The sequence below is a fragment of the Oncorhynchus tshawytscha genome, linkage group LG06 (genome assembly GCF_018296145.1).
Source record: "Oncorhynchus tshawytscha isolate Ot180627B linkage group LG06, Otsh_v2.0, whole genome shotgun sequence".
Lineage (NCBI taxonomy): Eukaryota > Metazoa > Chordata > Actinopteri > Salmoniformes > Salmonidae > Oncorhynchus > Oncorhynchus tshawytscha.
The window spans coordinates 33,833,914-33,853,807 of record NC_056434.1 but is presented as its reverse complement, the minus strand read 5'-3'; the positions used below and the strand labels follow the sequence as shown (position 1 = coordinate 33,853,807).

The following is a 19,894-nucleotide window of genomic DNA, read 5'->3' as shown; positions in this document are numbered from 1 at the left end:
GAACACACACACACACACACACACACACACACTTGCTAGTTTCTGATAGGTGGTTGTAGATGCCTGCCATCTCATGACTATCACCTCCTTCCCTCTATCACCTCATTTAACCTCTCTCCCTGTTCCCCTCCCTCTTTCATTTAACCTCTCTCTAGCCTGCGGTCCATGCTTGATTATGGTTTTTGTGACAGTGTCCTTTGTCAGGATCAAACCCACATCTCCCTGCACCATCCATCATCGTACACACACACACACAGGTACACACACTTCACCTGAGAGGTAGGTCTGTGTGTGCATCCTGGCTCAGTGCCATAGCTCCAATACAGCACAAAAAAAGAAGAAAAAACAACCTGTGCTTAAAATAACTCTCAGCCCTGTGTTTAGACATAGATTCATTCCTCCCGGCAATCATAGCCTTCACTAATACAAAAGCACCCACAGTGTTTAGCCGACTCACCTAACCGGTCTGGATGTCTGACTGGCGTACTTCCCAAACTCACCAGGTGCCGTCCACTCCATGCCAGTCTGAAAAACACCCCACACTTGACAGCTCATCGTACTTAAAGACAGGAAGAGAGCTGCCATAATCCCAAATAAACACACTCATGCCTGTCACTGTAGCTATCTCAGGTATGCAGGTACACACCAACACACACACACAGAGCCCACCTTGCCGATCCAGGTCAGTAGCTGCAGGTTGAGTGGAGAGTCATCCCGGCTCAGCCAGAACTCAGAGTTATCATCAGAGCTCACCGCAAACACAAACTCACCTGGAGCACACACACACACACACAGTTAGATGACAAATATTTGTCAGAGCATTCTTTGAATTGAATTAGTTGTTCCTCTGGGTTCAGTGTTTGGACCTCTGTGGTTTAGTCGCCTTGTGGTATGTAAAGTTGAATGGCTGTCTTACTGCACCAAACACAGTTGTTAAAAGCCTTGGTGTTACCACCCACCGAACTGTCTCGATGCCCTACATGAATTTCAACTTGTACTCCAGGATGGATGGAAGGGTACCGTCAGTATAGGGGTGGAGATAGCCAAAGATCCTGAGGCCATAGTTGGTCCATCTAGGAGAAACAGCCAGCTTCTTTACAGTGGTTCTAGACTAAAGAGAGAGATAGAGAGACAGAGGTATGGCATGTCGTGTATATGTTGCTGGGGGAATCACATGGGCATGTAGTGTGTGTGTGAGTGACTCACGTGTGGGTAGAGTGGGTAGTGCAGGTTCTTGCGGAGCTGAGCTGTAGAGCTGCCACACCAGTCCTCAAAGATATGGAGATTAACCTGTCCCTTATACTGGAGAGAGAGGACATGACAGTGAACCAATGACAACATAAACCATGCTCTCTTTATGTGTCTCCTGACCCCTCCTGTCTCAGCCTCCAGTATTTATGTTGCAGTAGTTTGTGTCGGGGGGCTAGGGCCAGTCTGTTATATCTGGAGTATTTCTCCTGTCTTATCCGGTGTCCTGTGTGAATTTAAGTATGCTTTCTCTAATTCTCTTTTTCTCTCTCTCGGGGGACCATGCCTCAGGACTACCTCGCATGATGACTCCTTGCTGTCCCCAGTCCACCTGGCCGTGATGCTGCTCCAGTTTCAACTGTTCTGCATGCGGCTATGGAATCCTGACCTGTTCACCGGACATGCTACCTGTCCCAGACCTATTATTTGACCATGCTGGTCATTTATGAACATTTGAACATCTTGGCCATGTTCTGTTATAATCTCCACCCGGCACAGCCAGAAGAGGACTGGCCACCCCTCATAGCCTTTTTCCTCTCTAGGTTTCGGCCTTTCTAGGGAGTTTTTCCTAGCCAACGTTCTTCAACACCTGCATTGCTTGCTGTTTGGGGTTTTAGGCTGGGTTTCTGTACAGCACTTTGAGATATCAGCTGATGTACAAAGGGCTATTTAAATAAATTTGATTTGATTTTCATAGGCTACCTGGCTAAAATGTTTGCTTGCTAGCCTAACTTCCTTTCATGGGCAACATTAGCTGGTTAACATTAGCCTTTTACATCTAGCTATTGAACTCCCCTCCTCTCAATCCATGAGCACAAACTATGAATTTATGATTGGATCAGAATCACCTTTATAATCATTGGCCTGTATGGAGAATAAAGTCCAAATGTTATCTAGCCACCGGAGGACAACAAAACGAGATGCCACAATTCAAGTTGTTTGTGTCAACGAGTTATTTATCTTGAAGCGATGTGATGGGAGTGAAGCCAAATTCAAGCTGGCTTACCTTGACACTTTTTTTGGTGCGCCAGGACCATTAACAGTTTAGCTCAACTCTGATTGGCAAAATAATTCTTTGTAAATTTGACAAGAGAAGCCAGTACCCCATAATGACAAAGTAAAAACAGCTTTTAGAAATGTATGCAAATTTATTGAAAAATGAGTCAATACTTTGTAGAAGAACCTTCGGAAGCAATTACAGCTGTCTTTGCGGGTAAGTCTCTAAGAGCTTTCCACACCTGGATTGTGCAACATTTGCCCATTATTCTTTTCAAAATGATTCAAGCTCTGTCAAATTGGTTGTTGATCATTGCTAGATAACCATTTTCAGGCATTGCCCTAGATTTTCAAGCAGATTTACGTCAAAACTGTAGCTTGGGCTTGTGTTTTAGATTATTGTTCTGCTGAAAGGTGAATTAATCTTCTAATGTTTAGTGGAAAGCAGACTGAACCAGTCCTTAACGATTACAAGCATACCCATAACATGACAGACACCACCATGCTTGAAAATATGGAGTGGTACTCAGTAATATGTTGTATTGGATTTGCCCCAAACATAACATTTTTGTATTCAGGCCAAAAAGTGAATTGCTTTGATAATTTTTTTTGCAGTATTACATTAGTGTCTTGTTGCAAACAGGATGCATGTTTTGGAACCATGCTCAAAGGGATATTCAATGTCTGCTTTTCCTTTGCGAACCTCCCTGGTCTTTCTGGTTGAAATGTACTGCTCGAATGAGATACCTTACAGAGATGAGGTAGCGATAAAAAATTAAATGAAACACTATTATTGCACAGTGAGTCCATGCAACTTGTCAAGCTAAGTTTTACTCCTGAACTTATTTAGGCTTGCCATAATAATGGGGTTGAATACTTAGTGACTCAAGACATTTCAGCTCTTCATTTTGTATGAATTTGTGAACATTTACATTTCTCAAATTGCTCTCTCATGTCTTGGCACCTTTAGGTTTGGATTTCAGGGAGATGGGGGCGGGTGTGTGTCTAGAAACCTTAGATTGGTACATTTCACTGGAGTGAAGGAAGAACTAACAAATTCCTGCCATTGGCCAGTCCAGTGTTGTGATTGGCTATTGCGAGCCGTCTGTTTAGCGGTTTGAGCCAGAAACCCAGCAGCTTGACAACCAAATTAATTGGGAAATTAATTCTAATACGTATACTAATCCTTGAGTTGAGTAGACTTTACACTGAACAAAAAAATACACGCAACATGTCGTGTTGGTCCCATGTTTCCAGAGCTGGGAAGAAGAAAAAAAATCCCATTTTCCATATGCAGTGTATTTTTCTCAAATTTTGGCACAAATGTGTTAATATCCTTAATGGTGAGCATTTCTCCTTTGCCAAGATAATCCATCCACTTGACAGGTCAAAAAAGCCCCTTTTGTGGGGGAAAATGCATTTGATTGGCTGTACCTGGCTGCCAAGCAGGTGGGCCTATGCCCTCCCATGGCTGCACCCTTGCCCAGTCATGTGAAATCCATAGATTAGGGCCTAAGGAATTTGTTTAAATTGACTGATTTCCTTATATGAACTGTAACTAAGTAAAATCTTTGTGGCATGTTGTGTTTATATTTTTTGTTCAGTATACTTGCTAAAGTTATTTAGCTTATTTGTTAGCCAGCCACTTTTGTATGTAAAACAAAAAGCAGACAGTTCTAGCAGACACCATAAAACGAGTCCACTAATTGCAGGAACGAAACAATATTTAGGGTATTAAGCCCAAGGACACACACACAGGATTTTTTATTATATGAAGACAAAGGGTATAATCTGTTACCTGCTACAGTACATAACCAGTCCCAAATAATATAATGTAAACTCCAACTGACATGATAAACCAACTAAACTCAGGTTAACATGGCAGAATACATTTGTATGTAGAGGAATTTGACTGTGAAATGGTGCTGCCACAATAAACAGAATATACAGAACAAAATATATATAGATGCAGAATTTCCAAAGATCCACATACAGGATGTACACTATGAACACTATATGCTACATTATAAATTATGCATGTAAGAAATGTGCAGAGTACAAAGAGCAATGTGCAGTTCTGGAATGATAGTGCAGGGTGCATAGTCACTGAATGAATAGTGCAGAGTGAGACATCCATGGATGAGAAGATCATCATGGACTAGGTGACCGGTTAGTGAGGCCCACAGCACGGGGGAAGAAACTGTTCAGGAGGTTTTGGTCATGATTGACCTGAACCGTTTGCCAGAGGGGAAACTTTGGAAGTGGGAGGGTTTGGCGATGATCTTTACTCCAGCCTTCCTTTCCCTGGAGTCGTGCAGGACCTTGATGGAGGGCAGGTTGCAGCCAATGACATTCTCAGCAGACCGTCATTTTCTGATTGGGAACTACCATTGTCTATTAATTACAGAATCTAAAATTATTTCAATTTGACATTTGCAGTTGTATTGAATACAGTCAGTAATACAGGATAAAAATTGCATAGGGTGTCAGATCAGATGTTATGAGCAAGCCAGAGCCATCTGTGCAAAGAGCACAAGTAGAACAAAGATAAGTGCAAACAGAATAAACATATCATTCAATATAAGTTTCCACCTAAAACAATGACGAGCTCTGTCCCAATTAATCTCTGCTCAACTCCTCACTTCCTCTCTACTCACATCCTTGTCAAAACCCATTGGAGGGGGATCTGAGGCGAGGAACCTTGGGTTGTCTCCTCTAATAGGGTTTTAGAAGGAGGCGTGATGGTCAGTCCTTGCATCCATAACTCTGTTTATGAATTTGAGAGTGGTCAAATTTCTCTAGGTCCATTCCTCAGCTTTTTGCCAAAATGGGTAGGGAGTACATTTTTAAATTGTTTCAACTGCTGATCGCCACTTTAAGAAACACATAAATGAGCATACATGACTGTTGGGAGTGTGGTGACATACCTTTAGCTCTCAGGTGCAGCAGAGCTGACCACACTCTGGCTGTTGTCCAGACAGCCGTAGAGCTGGAAAGTGCCCCAGGCACTCTTTGTGACCATGTCACCTCCCTCAGAACCAGTTTCTCCAGGTTCTTACAGTGGGGCATTAGCATAATCTTTAGAGAGTGCAGAACAATACAGGACATAGAATTACATTTAGCGTGGATTTGAAGTCCCAACATAAAATTATTTTACGATCCATAGACATTGTTAAAAAGTAAACAAAAGTAGGTCACTGGGGAAGGTGGAGCAACACATATGTGCTGAGTTGTGTAGTAGTCCAGGGAGATGAAGTAGAAGCCAGACTCCACCTCGTCAAATGTGTTCTCTCTCTACACACACACACACACACACACACACACGACCTGTGTCCTGAGAACGAGTGAAAGAGAGGAAAATAAGATGTCAAAAAAGTTATATTGGAGTTTAAAATGTTTTGACATCTTAATATTGCATTCAAGGTAACAGTCTATTTTAAGACTGCTGTGGCTGAATCAAAAGAGGCAACTGTGGATAATAATTTAGACAAATAAGTGATAAAACACGATGTGGGACTGAGCCGAGCTGTAGGGCAGCGCACTTTATAATGTATGTCAAATAAAAACAAATGATTTCAAAGTGAAACAAACCACACAACTCTATGCACAATGACTACTTTGAACAACTTGCAATCATTGGTTTGTATGACATACATTTTAAAGTAATTAATCTGAGTCTCAGCGTCACTCTTAATAATGTGGAATTGCCCTGTACCAATCCACACCACTTGTCAGACCCTATGACAGCCTGCTGTCATTTCATGTCCAACACACCTCGAGGAGAGCTATCCTCCTATAGGTTTTCAATTCACCCCTTACCTACACTTCTCATACTGTTTAGCAGTAGCTTGGTTTCCATCCAATTGGCAAAAGAGTTATGAGAATCTAAAAAAATATGGGTATTTTCCCACCCAACTGACTTGTTGCAGATAAAGATCTGTGCGTGATGACGTAGTGCACACACAGTGCATACTTTTTCGATAAAGTTTTTCATGTAACGAATAAAAATCTAAAGTTCAATGCGTTTCCATCCCATTTTCAACTCTACTGATAGTTTTGTCACAAGCTGTTTCGTTAAATAGCCCACTCTGGTCTTGACACATGAACTCTAGCCAACAGCTGGCAGATAGGCCTACTCTGCGGGTATGTTAGTCTACATAATGATGTCATTATGGATAAGAACGAGAATATTTTTATTTGTTGAACGGCAGTCAAGCATCAATCATCTTGTCATCAGAATAAGCCCCTTGACATTTATTGGAAGGGAGCGTCAAGCTCATACCGTGCACTTTCCCCACCTTGTGAAGTTACTCATCATTTATTTCATTGGTATTCTAACAAACTGCATGGTTTCCCAAGTCCTAGTGAGAGGACCACACACCGGGTCATTGCGTGACTCCAAGTTTACTTCAATATGATGGTTATTATATCAATATTTGCGCATACTGGTGTTTCCACAGCCATTTCTCACATAATTATTTTTACAGACACAAAAAGATCCCAACATGTTGAACAAACAAATTATCTTTTTTTTTTTTTTTTAAATGACTTTACTCACACTAAAAACTGTGGATGGAAACACGGTTAATGACTGTCACATTCATTCAGTGTATAAAAATATTTCTAACCAATAGAAAGCAGCTGGTCATCATACTCTGTACCTGACAAATGTCCTATGCACAATGCCTTCATACAGCAAATTAGAGGAACTCAGTACCACTAATGATTAAGTTATGTGATTGGTGGATGTCATGGTTAACCTGCAGGTAGTCCCCAGAGTGCTGTGCATAGAGGAGAGCCAAGGTAACCTACTTGGAACAGAATGGATCTTGTATCTTGTCAGCTGAGCAGAGAATAAATTCATGACAGTGGATCTGGATGGAAAGAGCAATGAGAGAAACGGTTTGAGGTCATTCTCATTTATTGTAACTGTGCAAAAACTGACAGAGTAAAAGTTAACAATCTGATTAAAAAAGATTTGTATCTCAAAGTATGCAGTTAGCGGTTTACAATATTGGCTATTATTTGGTTCAAAGTCTGACATCTCTTGGCTCCCTCTCCTCAATCACTGACCTCTTCCCCAGTGAAGGTCATCCCTGTCTGTTCTCACCCTGCCTCTCCTCCCTCTTCTGCCACCCATGCTGGTCTTCCAAGTCTTCCTCCTCTTCTAAACCCCTCCTTGACTTAGCCAGAGATGGTATAGAAAACAAAACCACCTTGGCTTTAGTTAAACCACGTTTAAATGTTAACTTTGGCTAGTTAGCTTCCTAGCTAGCTGACGTTAACCTAGCTTGCCTCGTCAATAGCCTGCTTTTATAAGAGAATAAATAACTACTTACTATTTCAATTTTGAAATCATAGTCGATTAGCGAGCTAGTTGATAAGCTAATTCTCTACTGAAAAACTATCATACTTACCTTTTCATGATGGTCAGCCTTCGTTTCATCTCTATGGTAAAACATCCGGTTAGAGCGCAGTCAAGCCGTGATTTGTCCAAAAACCAGACCAATTGCGTTTCAGTAGACTGCTACAGGCTATGTTCATTGGCTAGAATTTCCACTGGTTATAAAATTATAGTAAACAGTTGCGAGAGCAAAATGGATTTTGGAGCACAAACTGAAAAATTGGTGTGAGACTAGGTGAAATGGCCAAAATATTATATAACGATATTTTTTATTAATTTTTAAATAAGACGGTATTTTTGAGTTTTGAATAATAAGTGTTCTACATTTGCTTAATGAGTAGTCCTAGGGTGGCAACACATACATTGTAAGTGATTTTAATGAGCACTTTTATAATTTCAGCATTTCCTGCACTCAATTGCAGTGGTGGAAAAGTCCCAAATTATCATACTCAAGTAAAAGTGAAAGTCATCCAGTAAAATACTACTTGAGTAGAAGTATAAAAGTATTTGGTTTTAAATATACTTAAGTGTCAAAAGTAAATGTAATTGATAAAATGTACTTAAGTATCAAAAGTAAAACGTCAAATTCCTTACATTAAGAAAAACCAGAGGGCACCAATTTTTTTTGTTGACATTTACGGATAGCCAGGGGCACACTCCAACACTCACACATAATTTACAAACAAAGAATGTGTTTAGTGAGTCCTCCAGATCAGAGGCAGTAGATGACCAGGGATGTTCTCTTGACAAGTGCGTGAATTGGACCATTTTCCTGTCCTGCTAAGCATTCAAAATGTAATGAGTACTTTTATGTGTCAGGGAAAATGTATGGAGTAAAAAGTACATTATTTTCTTTAAGAATGTAGAAGTAAAAGTTGCAAAAATAAAACAGTAAAAGACGTAAGTAGTACTTGAAAGTATTTTTACTTAAATACACCACTGCTCAATTGAGATCATTTCCACACTGCCACGTAGGGCTGCACGATATGGGCAAATCATCTAAGACTTGTTTTTAACCAAATGTTGCAATTGCGATTTGACTTGCAAATTAGAGCAAAAATGTTGGAATCATGGAAATAGAATGACTATTCTAATTATATAGTTAGAGTATAATAGTGGGCACTTTGAATACAGTGTTGTTTGAGATGACAACAAATTAAAATGCCAGGAAGGAGTTATTGTGACAGGGTAAGAACTAAAGTGTTGATAAGTGTTTCCTAGGGGACCCTATAAGCTTTGGCTACATTGCATGTTCTCTCTTAGCTACAGTGCCTTGCGAAAGTATTCGGCCCCCTTGAACTTTGCGACCTTTTGCCACATTTCAGGCTTCAAACATAAATATATAAAACTGTATTTTTTTTGTGAAGAATCAACAACAAGTGGGACACAATCATGAAGTGGAACGACATTTATTGGATATTTCAAATTTTTTTAACAAATCAAAAACTGAAAAATTGGGCGTGCAAAATTATTCAGCCCCTTTACTTTCAGTGCAGCAAACTCTCTCCAGAAGTTCAGTGAGGATCTCTGAATGATCCAATGTTGACCTAAATGACTAATGATGATAAATACAATCCACCTGTGTGTAATCAAGTCTCCGTATAAATGCACCTGCACTGTGATAGTCTCAGAGGTCCGTTAAAAGCGCAGAGAGCATCATGAAGAACAAGGAACACACCAGGCAGGTCCAAGATACTGTTGTGAAGAAGTTTAAAGCCGGATTTGGATACAAAAATATTTCCCAAGCTTTAAACATCCCAAGGAGCACTGTGCAAGCGATAATATTGAAATGGAAGGAGTATCAGACCACTGCAAATCTACCAAGACCTGGCCGTCCCTCTAAACTTTCAGCTCATACAAGGAGGAGACTGATCAGAGATGCAGCCAAGAGGCCCATGATCACTCTGGATGAACTGCAGAGATCTACAGCTGAGGTGGGAGACTCTGTCCATAGGACAACAATCAGTCGTATATTGCACAAATCTGGCCTTTATGGAAGAGTGGCAAGAAGAAAGCCATTTCTTAAAGATATCCATAAAAAGTGTCGTTTAAAGTTTGCCACAAGCCACCTGGGAGACACACCAAACATGTGGAAGAAGGTGCTCTGGTCAGATTAAACCAAAATGGAACTTTTTGGCAACAATGCAAAACATTAGGTTTGGCGTAAAAGCAACACAGCTCATCACCCTGAATACACCATCCCCACTGTCAAACATGGTGGTGGCAGCATCATGGTTTGGGCCTGCTTTTCTTCAGCAGGGACAGGGAAGATGGTTAAAATTGATGGGAAGATGGATGGAGCCAAATACAGGACCATTCTGGAAGAAAACCTGATGGAGTCTGCAAAAGACCTGAGACTGGGACGGAGAATTGTCTTCCAACAAGACAATGATCCAACACATAAAGCAAAATCTACAATGGAATGGTTCAAAAATAAACATATCCAGGTGTTAGAATGGCCAAGTCAAAGTCCAGACCTGAATCCAATCGAGAATCTGTGGAAAGAACTGAAAACTGCTGTTCACAAATGCTCTCCATCCAACCTCACTGAGCTCGAGCTGTTTTGCAAGGAGGAATGGGAAAAAATTTCAGTCTCTCGATGTGCAAAACTGATAGAGACATACCCCAAGCGACTTACAGCTGTAATCGCAGCAAAAGGTGGCGCTACAAAGTATTAACTTAAGGGGGCTGAATAATTCTGCACGCCCAATTTTTCAGTTTTTGATTTGTTAAAAAAGTTTGAAATATCCAATAAATGTCGTTCCACTTCATGATTGTGTCCCACTTGTTGTTGATTCTTCACAAAAAAATACAGTTTTATATCTTTATGTTTGAAGCCTGAAATGTGGCAAAAGGTCGCAAAGTTCAAGGGGGCCAAATACTTTCGCAAGGCACTGTACTTCATGTAGCTAACATATTCTTGCTTTGCATATTCCTCTTTGATTTAGAAGATACTGTTGCACAAACAACATGCTGATTTAGGTCTACACCATCACTGGTATTATCAGGCTGTATTAGCTAGCTAGGTTTGCCCTTACCCCATACATGTATTAGCGGCTAACAAGATTTAGGACAACTTGCTAAGAAAAGACAAACTAGCTGTTTGCTGACGTAAGAAACAAACTAATAGTGTAATTATAGAACGCTAGTGGATTTATATTAAGAAGCAAAGTGAAAACAGCATTGTTGTCATCAACATTGTTGCATGGGGGGAGGCATATTTAATTTCTGAGTCTTGGCATATAGTAAGTATTTCTTCAGGCGAACAAAAGTCTCCGCTCTCGATTTAAATGCAGTTCTGCTCGCTCAAAGTCACACTCGCAAGCACTCAAGTTTCATTTGCGCGCACCACGCTGGCCTGCACTCACGGGGCCTGTCCTCTGCTCGTTTGACCACATTTATTCTCTCTCTCTTGACTCAAGTGTTTGCTCGCGCAATAATGTTTCATCTTGCTCGTGAGCGCCATCTTGCACTCGTTCGACATAGAACCATGCATGAGAGCACCAGCTGTTCCAGATAACTGTGTGATCACGCTCTCCATAGCCGTTGTGAGTAAGACCTGTAAACAACTTAACATTCACAAGGCCGTAGCGCCAGACGGATTTACCAGGACGCATACTCAGAGCATGCACTGACCAGCTGGCAAGTGTCTTCACTGACATTTTCAACCTCTCCTTGACCTAGTCTAAAATACCTAAGTTTCAAGCAGCATGCCCCCATTCACATCACGAGGCTGTAATAGAGCGGGTCAAGACCTTCAAGTTCCTCTGTGTTCACATCACTAATGATCTATCAAGTCCAAACACACCAACACAGTCGTGATGAGGGCATGACAATGCTTCTTCCCCCTCAGGAAGCTCCTCAAAAAGGTTTACAGTTGCACCATTGAGTGCATCTTGACTGGCTGCATCGCCGCTTGGCATGGCAACTGCTTGGCATCCGAACGCAAGGCGCTACAGAGGGTAGTGTGTATTAATTAGGGCCGATGTCAAGTTTTCATAACAAATCGGTAATCTGCCTTACTGGACGCCGATTACATTGCAATCCACGAGGAAACTGCATGGCAGGCTGACCACCTGTTACGCGAGTGCAGCATCAAAAGGACCTTGTGGCTGCAAGGAGCCAAGGTAAGTTGCTAGCTAGCATTAAACTTATCTTATAAAAACCAATCAATCTTCATATAATCACTAGTTAACTAGACATGGTTGATGATATTACTAGGTTAACTAGCTTGTCCTGCGTTGCATATAATCAATGCGGTGCCGGTTAATTTATCATTGAATCACAGCCTACTTCTACTTCGCCAAACAGGTGATGATTTAACAAAAGCGCATTTGCAAAAAATGCACAATCGTTGCAATGTACCCAACCATAAACATCAATCCCTTTCTCAAAATCAAAACACAGAAGTATATATTTTTAAACCTGCATTTTAGTTCAAATAAATGCATGTTAGCAGGCAATATTAACTAAGGAAATTGTGTCACTTCTCTTGCGTTCTGTGCAAGCAGAGTCAGGTTATATGCAACAGTTTGGGCCTCCTGGCTCGTTGCGACCTGTGTGAAGACAATTTCTTACGAACAAAGACCGTAATTAATTTGACAGAATTTTACATAATTATGACATGACATTGAAGGTTGTGCAATGTAACAGCAATATTTAGACTTAGGGTTGCCGCCCGTTCGATAAAATACGGAATGGTTCCGTATTTCATTGAAAGAATAAACATTTTGTTTTCGAAATTATAGTTTCTGGATTTGACCATATTAATGACCTTCTTACGCCACTCGACAACATTCCGCTGAAAAGGCAGCGAGCGGAATTTAAAAATATTTTTTTGAAATATGTAACTTTATAACATTAACAAGTGCAATGCACCAAATGAAAGATAAACTTCTTGTTAATCTACCCATCGTGTCCGATTTCAAAAAGGCTTTACAGTGAAAGCATAAAATATGATTATGTTAGGTCAGAGCCAAGCAACAAAAACAGCCATTTTTCCAGCCAAAGATAGGAGTCACAAAAAGCAGAAATATAGATAAAATGAATCACTAACCTTTGATGATCTTCATCAGATGACACTCATAGGACATCATGTTACACAATACATGTGTTGTTCGATAAAGTGCAAATTTATATCCAAAAATCTCAGTTTACATTGGCACGTTACGTTCAGTAATGTTTTGCTTCCAAAACATCCGGTGATTTTGCAGAGCCACATCAATTTACAGAAATACTCAAAATAAACATTGATAAAAGATACAAGTGTTATTCACAGAATTAAAGATAGACTTCTCCTTAATGCAACCACTGTGTCAGATTTCAAAAAAACTTTACGGAAAAAGCACACCATGCAATAATCTGAGTACGGCGCTCAGAGGACAAAACAAGCCAAAGAGATATCCGCCATGTTGGAGTCAACAGAAGTCAGAAATAGCATTATAAATACTCACTTACCTTTGATGCACTCCCAGGAATCCCAGTTCCACAATAAATGTTTGATTTGTTCGATAAAGTTCATAATTTATGTCCAAATTCCTCCTTGTTGTTAGCGCGTTCAGCCCAGTAATCCAACTTCATGACGCATGAGCAGACGAAAAGTCCAAAAGTTCTGTTACAGTCCGTAGAAACATGTCAAACGAAGTATAGAATCAATCTTCGGGATGTTTTTAACTTCTTGGATAAAGGGGGTGCTCTTTTAATTTATGGATAAAAAAACGTGCCCGTTTTAAGCACAATATTTTGTCACGAAAAGATGCTGGACTATGCATATAATTGGCAGCTTTGGAAAGAAAACACTCTAACGTTTCCAAAACTGCAAAGATATTATCTGTGAGTGCCACAGAACTCATGCTACAGGCGAAACCAAGATGAAACTTCAACCAGGAAATGTGCAGAATTTTTGAGGCTCTGTTTTCCATTGTCTCCTTATACGGCTGTGAATGCGCCGGGAAGGAGCCTGCCCTTTCTATCGTTTCTCCAAGGTGTCTGCAGCATTGTGACGTATTTGTAGGCATATCATTGGAAGATTGGCCATAAGAGACTACATTTACCAGGGGTCCGCCCGGTGTCCTTTGTCTAAATTGGTGCGTAATCTACAAGCTGCACGCAGTCATCCAGTGATTGAGAGGAGAGAGGAGGCTTTCAACAAACGATATATCATGAAGAGATATGTGAAAACACCTTGAGGATTGATTCTAAACAACGTTTACCATGTTTCAGGTGATATTATGGAGTTAATTTGGAAAAAAGTTCGGCGTTTTGATGACTGATTTTTCGGGGGGTTTTTTTGGTAGCCAAACGTGACGCACCAAACGGAGCGATTTCTCCTAAACAAATCATCTTTCAGGAAAAACTGAGTATTTGCTATCTTTTTGAGAATAAGTGAAATGTTGGCTTCTCACAGCGTTTGAGGGAGTTGGTCATTTGAAAATGAGTGGTTAAACATATCACGCAATGGCTCAAGGATCAGGCCATGGAACTCTTTATAGAACTCACTACAAAACCCGTCTGGTCCTGGGGCCTTACCATTTTGCAGATTCTTAATTGCGAACATTATCTCTTCCTTGGTAAGAGGGGCATTTAAGGAGGGACCTCTGCTCTTCGGAGATAGTAGGGAGCTCAATCTTACAAAAGAAGTTCTCCATTAATTTGGGTGCATCCTTTGGCAGTTCTGAGGCATAAAGGTTTGTATAAAATTTCTTAAATGAGTCACTTATCAATTTATTTTCATATAAATGATTACCATCAGAATCAGTAATAGTAGCAATTGACTGAGAGTCAGCCCTCTTTTTAGATAGGTATGCCAAGTACTTTCCTGGCTTATCGCCATGTTCATATAGCTTTTGCCTGACAAATCTCATTTTCTTTTCAGCGTCCTGTGTTAGGAGAGAGTCTAACGTTGATCTAATGACTGATATTTCCTTTAATAGGGCAGGAGTGTCTCCTGACCCCTCCTGTCTCAGCCTCCAGTATTTATGCTGCAGTAGTTTGTGTCGGGGGGCTGGGGTCAGTTTGTTATATCTGGAGTACTTCTCCTGTCCTATTCGGTGTCCTGTGTGAATCTAAGTGTGCGTTCTCTAATTCTCTCCTTCTCTCTTTCTTTCTCTCTCTCGGAGGACCTGAGCCCTAGGACCTGAGCTCCAGGACCTGAGCTCCAGGACTACCTGACATGATGACTCCTTGCTGTCCCCAGTCCACCTGGCCATGCTGCTGTTCCAGTTTTTCAGGACCATGCCCCAGGACTACCCACCTGTCCACTGGTGCTGCTGCTCCAGTTTCAACTTCCACCTGACTGTTCTGCCTGTTCTATTATTATTCGACCATGCTGGTCATTTATGAACATTTGAACATCTTGGCCATGTTCTGTTATAATCTCCACCCGGCACAGCCAGAAGAGGACTGGCCACCCCACATAGCCTGGTTCCTCTCTAGGTTTCTTCCTAGGTTTTGGCCTTTCTAGGGAGTTTTTCCTAGCCACCGTGCTTCTACACCTGCATTGCTTGCTGTTTGGGGTTTTAGGCTGGGTTTCTGTACAGCACCTTGTGATATCAGCTGATATACGAAGGGCTATATAAATAAATTTGATTTGATTTGATTTAGGAGTGGGCGTTTTAATGTAGTCCTTCTCTTTAGTTCCTAATTCACCCTCTAACATTTTTTGCTTTTCCCGCTTTTTCCGTCTCTTAGTAGCTGTGTATGACATAATCAGACCCCTGGCATACGCTTTACAGGTCTCCCAAAGGAGCGAGGGGTTATCTGTTGATTGAGAGTTAATAGAGAAAAATGCTTTAAACTCTGTTATAAAATATGATGTGAATGTATGGTCTTTAAGAATGGTTGTGTTCAACCTCCAATGTCTTGGCCGATTGAATGCCCCGTTGAGTTTTATGTCCAGGATCACCTCAGCATGATCAGATATGACTATGCTTCCTATCCTAGCGGATAAAACAGACTGCAAAGACATCTTGGGCATAAAAAAATAATCTATTCTAGTCTGACATCCATGAGGTGCAGAGAAAAAAGTGAACTCTCTGTTGGAGGGATGGAAAGCTCTCCAGACATCCGCATACCCCAGATCATCACAAATAACTTTAAGTGACTTAGCTTGAGGAGAGAGTGAAGCTATACCACTGGGAAACTTATCAATAAGGGGGTTCAACAAGCAGTTAAAATCTCCTCCAACCACTGCAGTGTCTGAGTTTAATTCTGAAAAGTCTAGAAATGCCTTAGTGAGGAAATCAGGGGGGTGAGCAGGGGGGAAGTAAATATTCATTATGGAAATGTTCTGCCCTTGTAAAGTACCATTAATTATAACAAAGCGACCAAATTTATCTTTCACACAATTCAAGACCTTAAGTGGTAAGTTCTTTTTCACCAGAATTGCTACACCTCTACTTCTGGATGTAAATGATGAGAAAAACACTTGACCAAACCCTCCTTGTTGTAATTTCAGGTGCTCCTTATCATCTAAATGAGTTTCTTGCAACAGGGCAATATCAATATTTTCTTTTTTCAAAAAAGACAGTACTTTCTTCCTTTTAATGGGGTTATGGCTCCCTCTAATGTTCCACGTACATACACGCAGTCTGTTATCTGCCATTGTATCTTGACCATTCAATATCCAGAATGGATCCTACTGTAAAAGTGGGGTGGTACCTTTTTCCATGTGTTGAACTCTCCTCTATCTCACTGAGCATAAACAAAAAATATGAACCCTGAACTCGAACTATACTAAACCCAAAAATTAAACATGTAAAAATCCAAAAGGGGTTTTCCCACTAGCTAACATGCAGGGGATTTCAACTCTCCAATGTAGACTCTTAAGTCCGCATTGCCGCTCAATAGCCTCATCCTTTATATATATGGAAAAGAAAATCAATAGAAGAAGATTGAGGCTCTTCCACCTAAAACCAAGCCTGGGCACCAATATGGATTCACACATATCTCAGCCTGAGCTATAGCGGCTATTACTTTAGCAAGAAAAATAATAAAGATACGAATATTACTGAGCCGGAGTACGTGAGGACTCACACCACTGTTTCATGATCAGATTCAACCAAAAATAAACAAAGTTATTCAATGCTGTGAAGGTGCAGCTTGAAGTTATTTACCCGAGAGAGTCAATAAACGCAGCAGCCTCTTCAGGTGTGTAGAGCTTTTTAGGTGATCCGTTGACCATAATCTTCAATGTGGCCGGGTACAACAGTGCGTAGTCCATCTTCATTCTCCTGAGTCGAGCCTTCGCCTCATCAAACGCTTTGCGTCTTCGTACAACCGCTGTGGAATAATCATTGAAGAATGAGACCTTTGGACCTTTATGTTGACTACCATCAGAGCCGATGTTTCTAGCCGCATCCATGACGCGCTGCTTGTCGGTGAAGTTGTGGAACTTTATAGCCACCGGCCGTGGGCGCTGATTGGGACCGGGTATCGGTGCTTGAGAGCGATGAGCTCTGTCCAGCTTCACACGACCAGCCTTAGTGTCCATTTGTAGGTAGCCAGGGATCCATTCCTCAAAGAATTTTACTGAACGTGTCCCTTCAGAATTTTCCGGGAGTCCCACAACACGAATATTGCATCTGCGTCCTCGATTATCAAAGTCGTCAATGTGCTCCGCCATTTCGCGCACCTGTTTCTCAAGTGCTTTTATCTTAGCGTCCATAGATGTAGTTGAAGTTTCCACTGCAGCAATTCTCCCTTCCGCCTCAACAACACGTTTCACAACGCTCTGTATTTCAGCTGAATGACCTGCTATTGCTTCCAAGACCGTTCTTATCTTAGCATCGATCACTTTAGTAATGTTATCAGTCAACTTTTGAATCATCAGGTCCATTGTGCCTGGATCTGCAATGGTGTTAGCTTCGCTAACGTTAGCTAGCTCCTCATGCACATCCACAGGGGTGGTGGTTTTGGTCGACTTCTTAGTAGTTCTATTGGGCATGTTGTCGGAGATTTTTGCGAAATAGTCGTCAAGACTCATTATATGGTAACTTATTTAGCCAATTCTACCACTTTTTCAAGCTAGGAGATTAATGTAAGAATATAAATTTACGAATGCCACGAGAGCTCGCTGAAACACTGTGTTCTCTCTACGGCGCCATTTTGTCCCCCCAGCATTTGCTATCTAACTGAGAGTCTCCTCATTGAAAATATCTGAAGTTCTTCAAAGGTAAATGATTTTATTTGAATGATTTTCTGGTTTTTGTGAAAATGTTGCCTGCTGATGCTAACGCTAAATGCTACGCTAGCTGCGCTAGCTGTTACACAAATGCTTGTTTTGCTATGGTTGAGAAGCATATTTTGAAAATCTGAGATGACAGTGTTGTTAACAAAAGGCTAAGCTTGAGAGCTAGCATATTAATTTAATTTAATTTGCGATTTTCATGAATAGTTAACGTTGCGTTATGGTAATGAGCTTGAGGCTGTATTCACGATCCCAGATCCGGGATGGCTAGAATCAAGAGGTTAACATAAATCTTCAATAATGTTCCAACCGGAGAATTCCTTTGTCTTCAGAAATGCAATGGAACGCGAGCTAACTCTCACGTGAACGAGCATCACGAGCTCGTGGCACTCTTCGAGAACACTGACTCAAAGAGCCTTTATGAGCCCCCACTTCCCAGTAGAAGCATCAAACAAGGTTCTAAAGACTGTTGACATCTAGTGGAAGCCTTAGGAAGTGCAATTTGACCCAATAGACACTGTGTTTTCGATAGGCCAAGAGTTGAAAAACTACAAACCTCAGATTTCCCACTTCCTGGTTAGTTTTTTCTCGGGTTTTCGCCTGTTCTGTTACTCACAGACATCATTCAAACAGTTTTAAAAACTTCAGAGTGTTTTCTATCCAAATCTACTAATAATATGCATATATTAGCAACTGGGACTGAGTAGCAGGCAGTTTACTCTGGGCACGCTTTTCATCCAAATGTGAAAATGCTGACCCCTATCCCAAACAGGTTTTAATGACCAAAGGCTCGTATTTCTGTGTTTATTATATTATAATTTAGTCTATGATTTGATAGAGCAGTCTGACTGAGCGGTGGTAGGCAGCAGCAGGCTCGTAAGCATTCATTCAAACAGGACTTTACTGCATTTGCCAGCAGCTCTTAGCAATGCTTGAAGCACAGCGCTGTTTATGACTTCAAGCCTATCAGCTCTCGAGATTAGGCTGGCAATACTAAAGTGCCAATAGTCAAAGGTATATGAAATACAAACCGTATAGAGAGAAATAGTCGACGTGTCATAATTCCTATAATAAATACAACCTAAAACTTCTTAACTGGGAATACTGAACCACCAGCTTTCATATGTTGTCATGTTCTGAGCAAGGAACTTAAACGTTAGCTTTTTTACATGGCACATATTGCACTTTTACTTTCTTCTCCAACAGTGTTTTTGCATTATTTAAACCAAATGAACATTTAATCAAATGGCTACCCAGACTATTTGCATTGATCCCCTTTTTTGTTGTTGTTGCACTGACTCTCTTCCACTGGCTCTATGCACACTTACCGGGCTCTACCCACAAACTCACACATACTACACTGACACACCAACACACACACACACACTTTTTGGGCAAGCCTGGGCAGGTTGTGGAAGGTTCCTGTTGGTGAATAATGTACCTCTGGCCTCCAGGGCTGTGGGGTGTAGCTGGAACGCCAGGCTTCTGAATAATCCTCCCCCACATCACCTCCAACCTGGAACACACAGATGAGGTAACTACTTTTCTGGGTTTTGTGATAGGTGTGTATGGAAAAACTGGTATGTTACAAATTCTGTCTCCCACTCTCCCTTACCCTCCACTCCAAACTCTCTCTCTCTCTCTTCTTCTCCCCCTATCCTTACCACTCTTTCTTGGGTAGGTCTTCTCCTGGGACTGCCCTCACTGGTAGGACTGAAACCTGTAGCAGAGAGAGAGGGAGAAATGTTAAGAAAGAAAGGGAAACAAACTGCCACTCTAAAATTAGGAGTATTTACAAGAAACAAACAAACACACACACTTTATCTCCTTGGTTCTAGTTCAAAGTTAAATCATAGATCTAACTCTAAACACACAATCAGCTGGTCATAACAATGGAAATGACACATACGAATCTGAACATACTGCACACACACACATGCACACTTGAACACACTCCTTGCTTCCCGTACAACCCTCTACTGCTGATGTTCCAACAAGTGTCCTCTGCTTGATTCAGGGTCATGTTAACCCGCTGAGCCAAAGGCATCGGGTCTGGTAAA

At 41.1% G+C, this 19,894-nt stretch overlaps 1 protein-coding gene and 1 long non-coding RNA gene across 3 annotated transcripts in view; both read right to left on the bottom strand.

Annotated features, from left to right (window-relative positions):
* The window catches only part of LOC112252461 (beta-1,4-N-acetylgalactosaminyltransferase 3), a 38,838-nt gene that overhangs the window by 11,736 nt on the left and 7,208 nt on the right, over positions 1 to 19,894 (bottom strand). The window contains exons 2-7 of the mRNA XM_024423697.2: positions 19,499 to 19,554; positions 19,276 to 19,350; positions 1,207 to 1,302; positions 1,021 to 1,111; positions 670 to 770; positions 458 to 525 (exon numbers count right to left, since the gene is read on the bottom strand). Coding sequence (XP_024279465.1) covers positions 458 to 525; positions 670 to 770; positions 1,021 to 1,111; positions 1,207 to 1,302; positions 19,276 to 19,350; positions 19,499 to 19,554 — 487 coding nt within the window. The remainder of the gene's footprint in view (positions 1 to 457; positions 526 to 669; positions 771 to 1,020; positions 1,112 to 1,206; positions 1,303 to 19,275; positions 19,351 to 19,498; positions 19,555 to 19,894) is intronic.
* LOC112252462 lies at positions 3,970 to 8,372 on the bottom strand. 2 transcript variants are annotated; one of them, XR_002953846.2, is made up of 3 exons: positions 7,318 to 8,370; positions 7,057 to 7,118; positions 3,970 to 5,578 (listed from the first exon to the last, which is right to left on the bottom strand). It is a non-coding gene; the product is annotated as an uncharacterized LOC112252462 (long non-coding RNA). The 2 variants fall into 2 exon arrangements; XR_002953845.2 differs by having other exon boundaries at positions 7,057 to 8,372.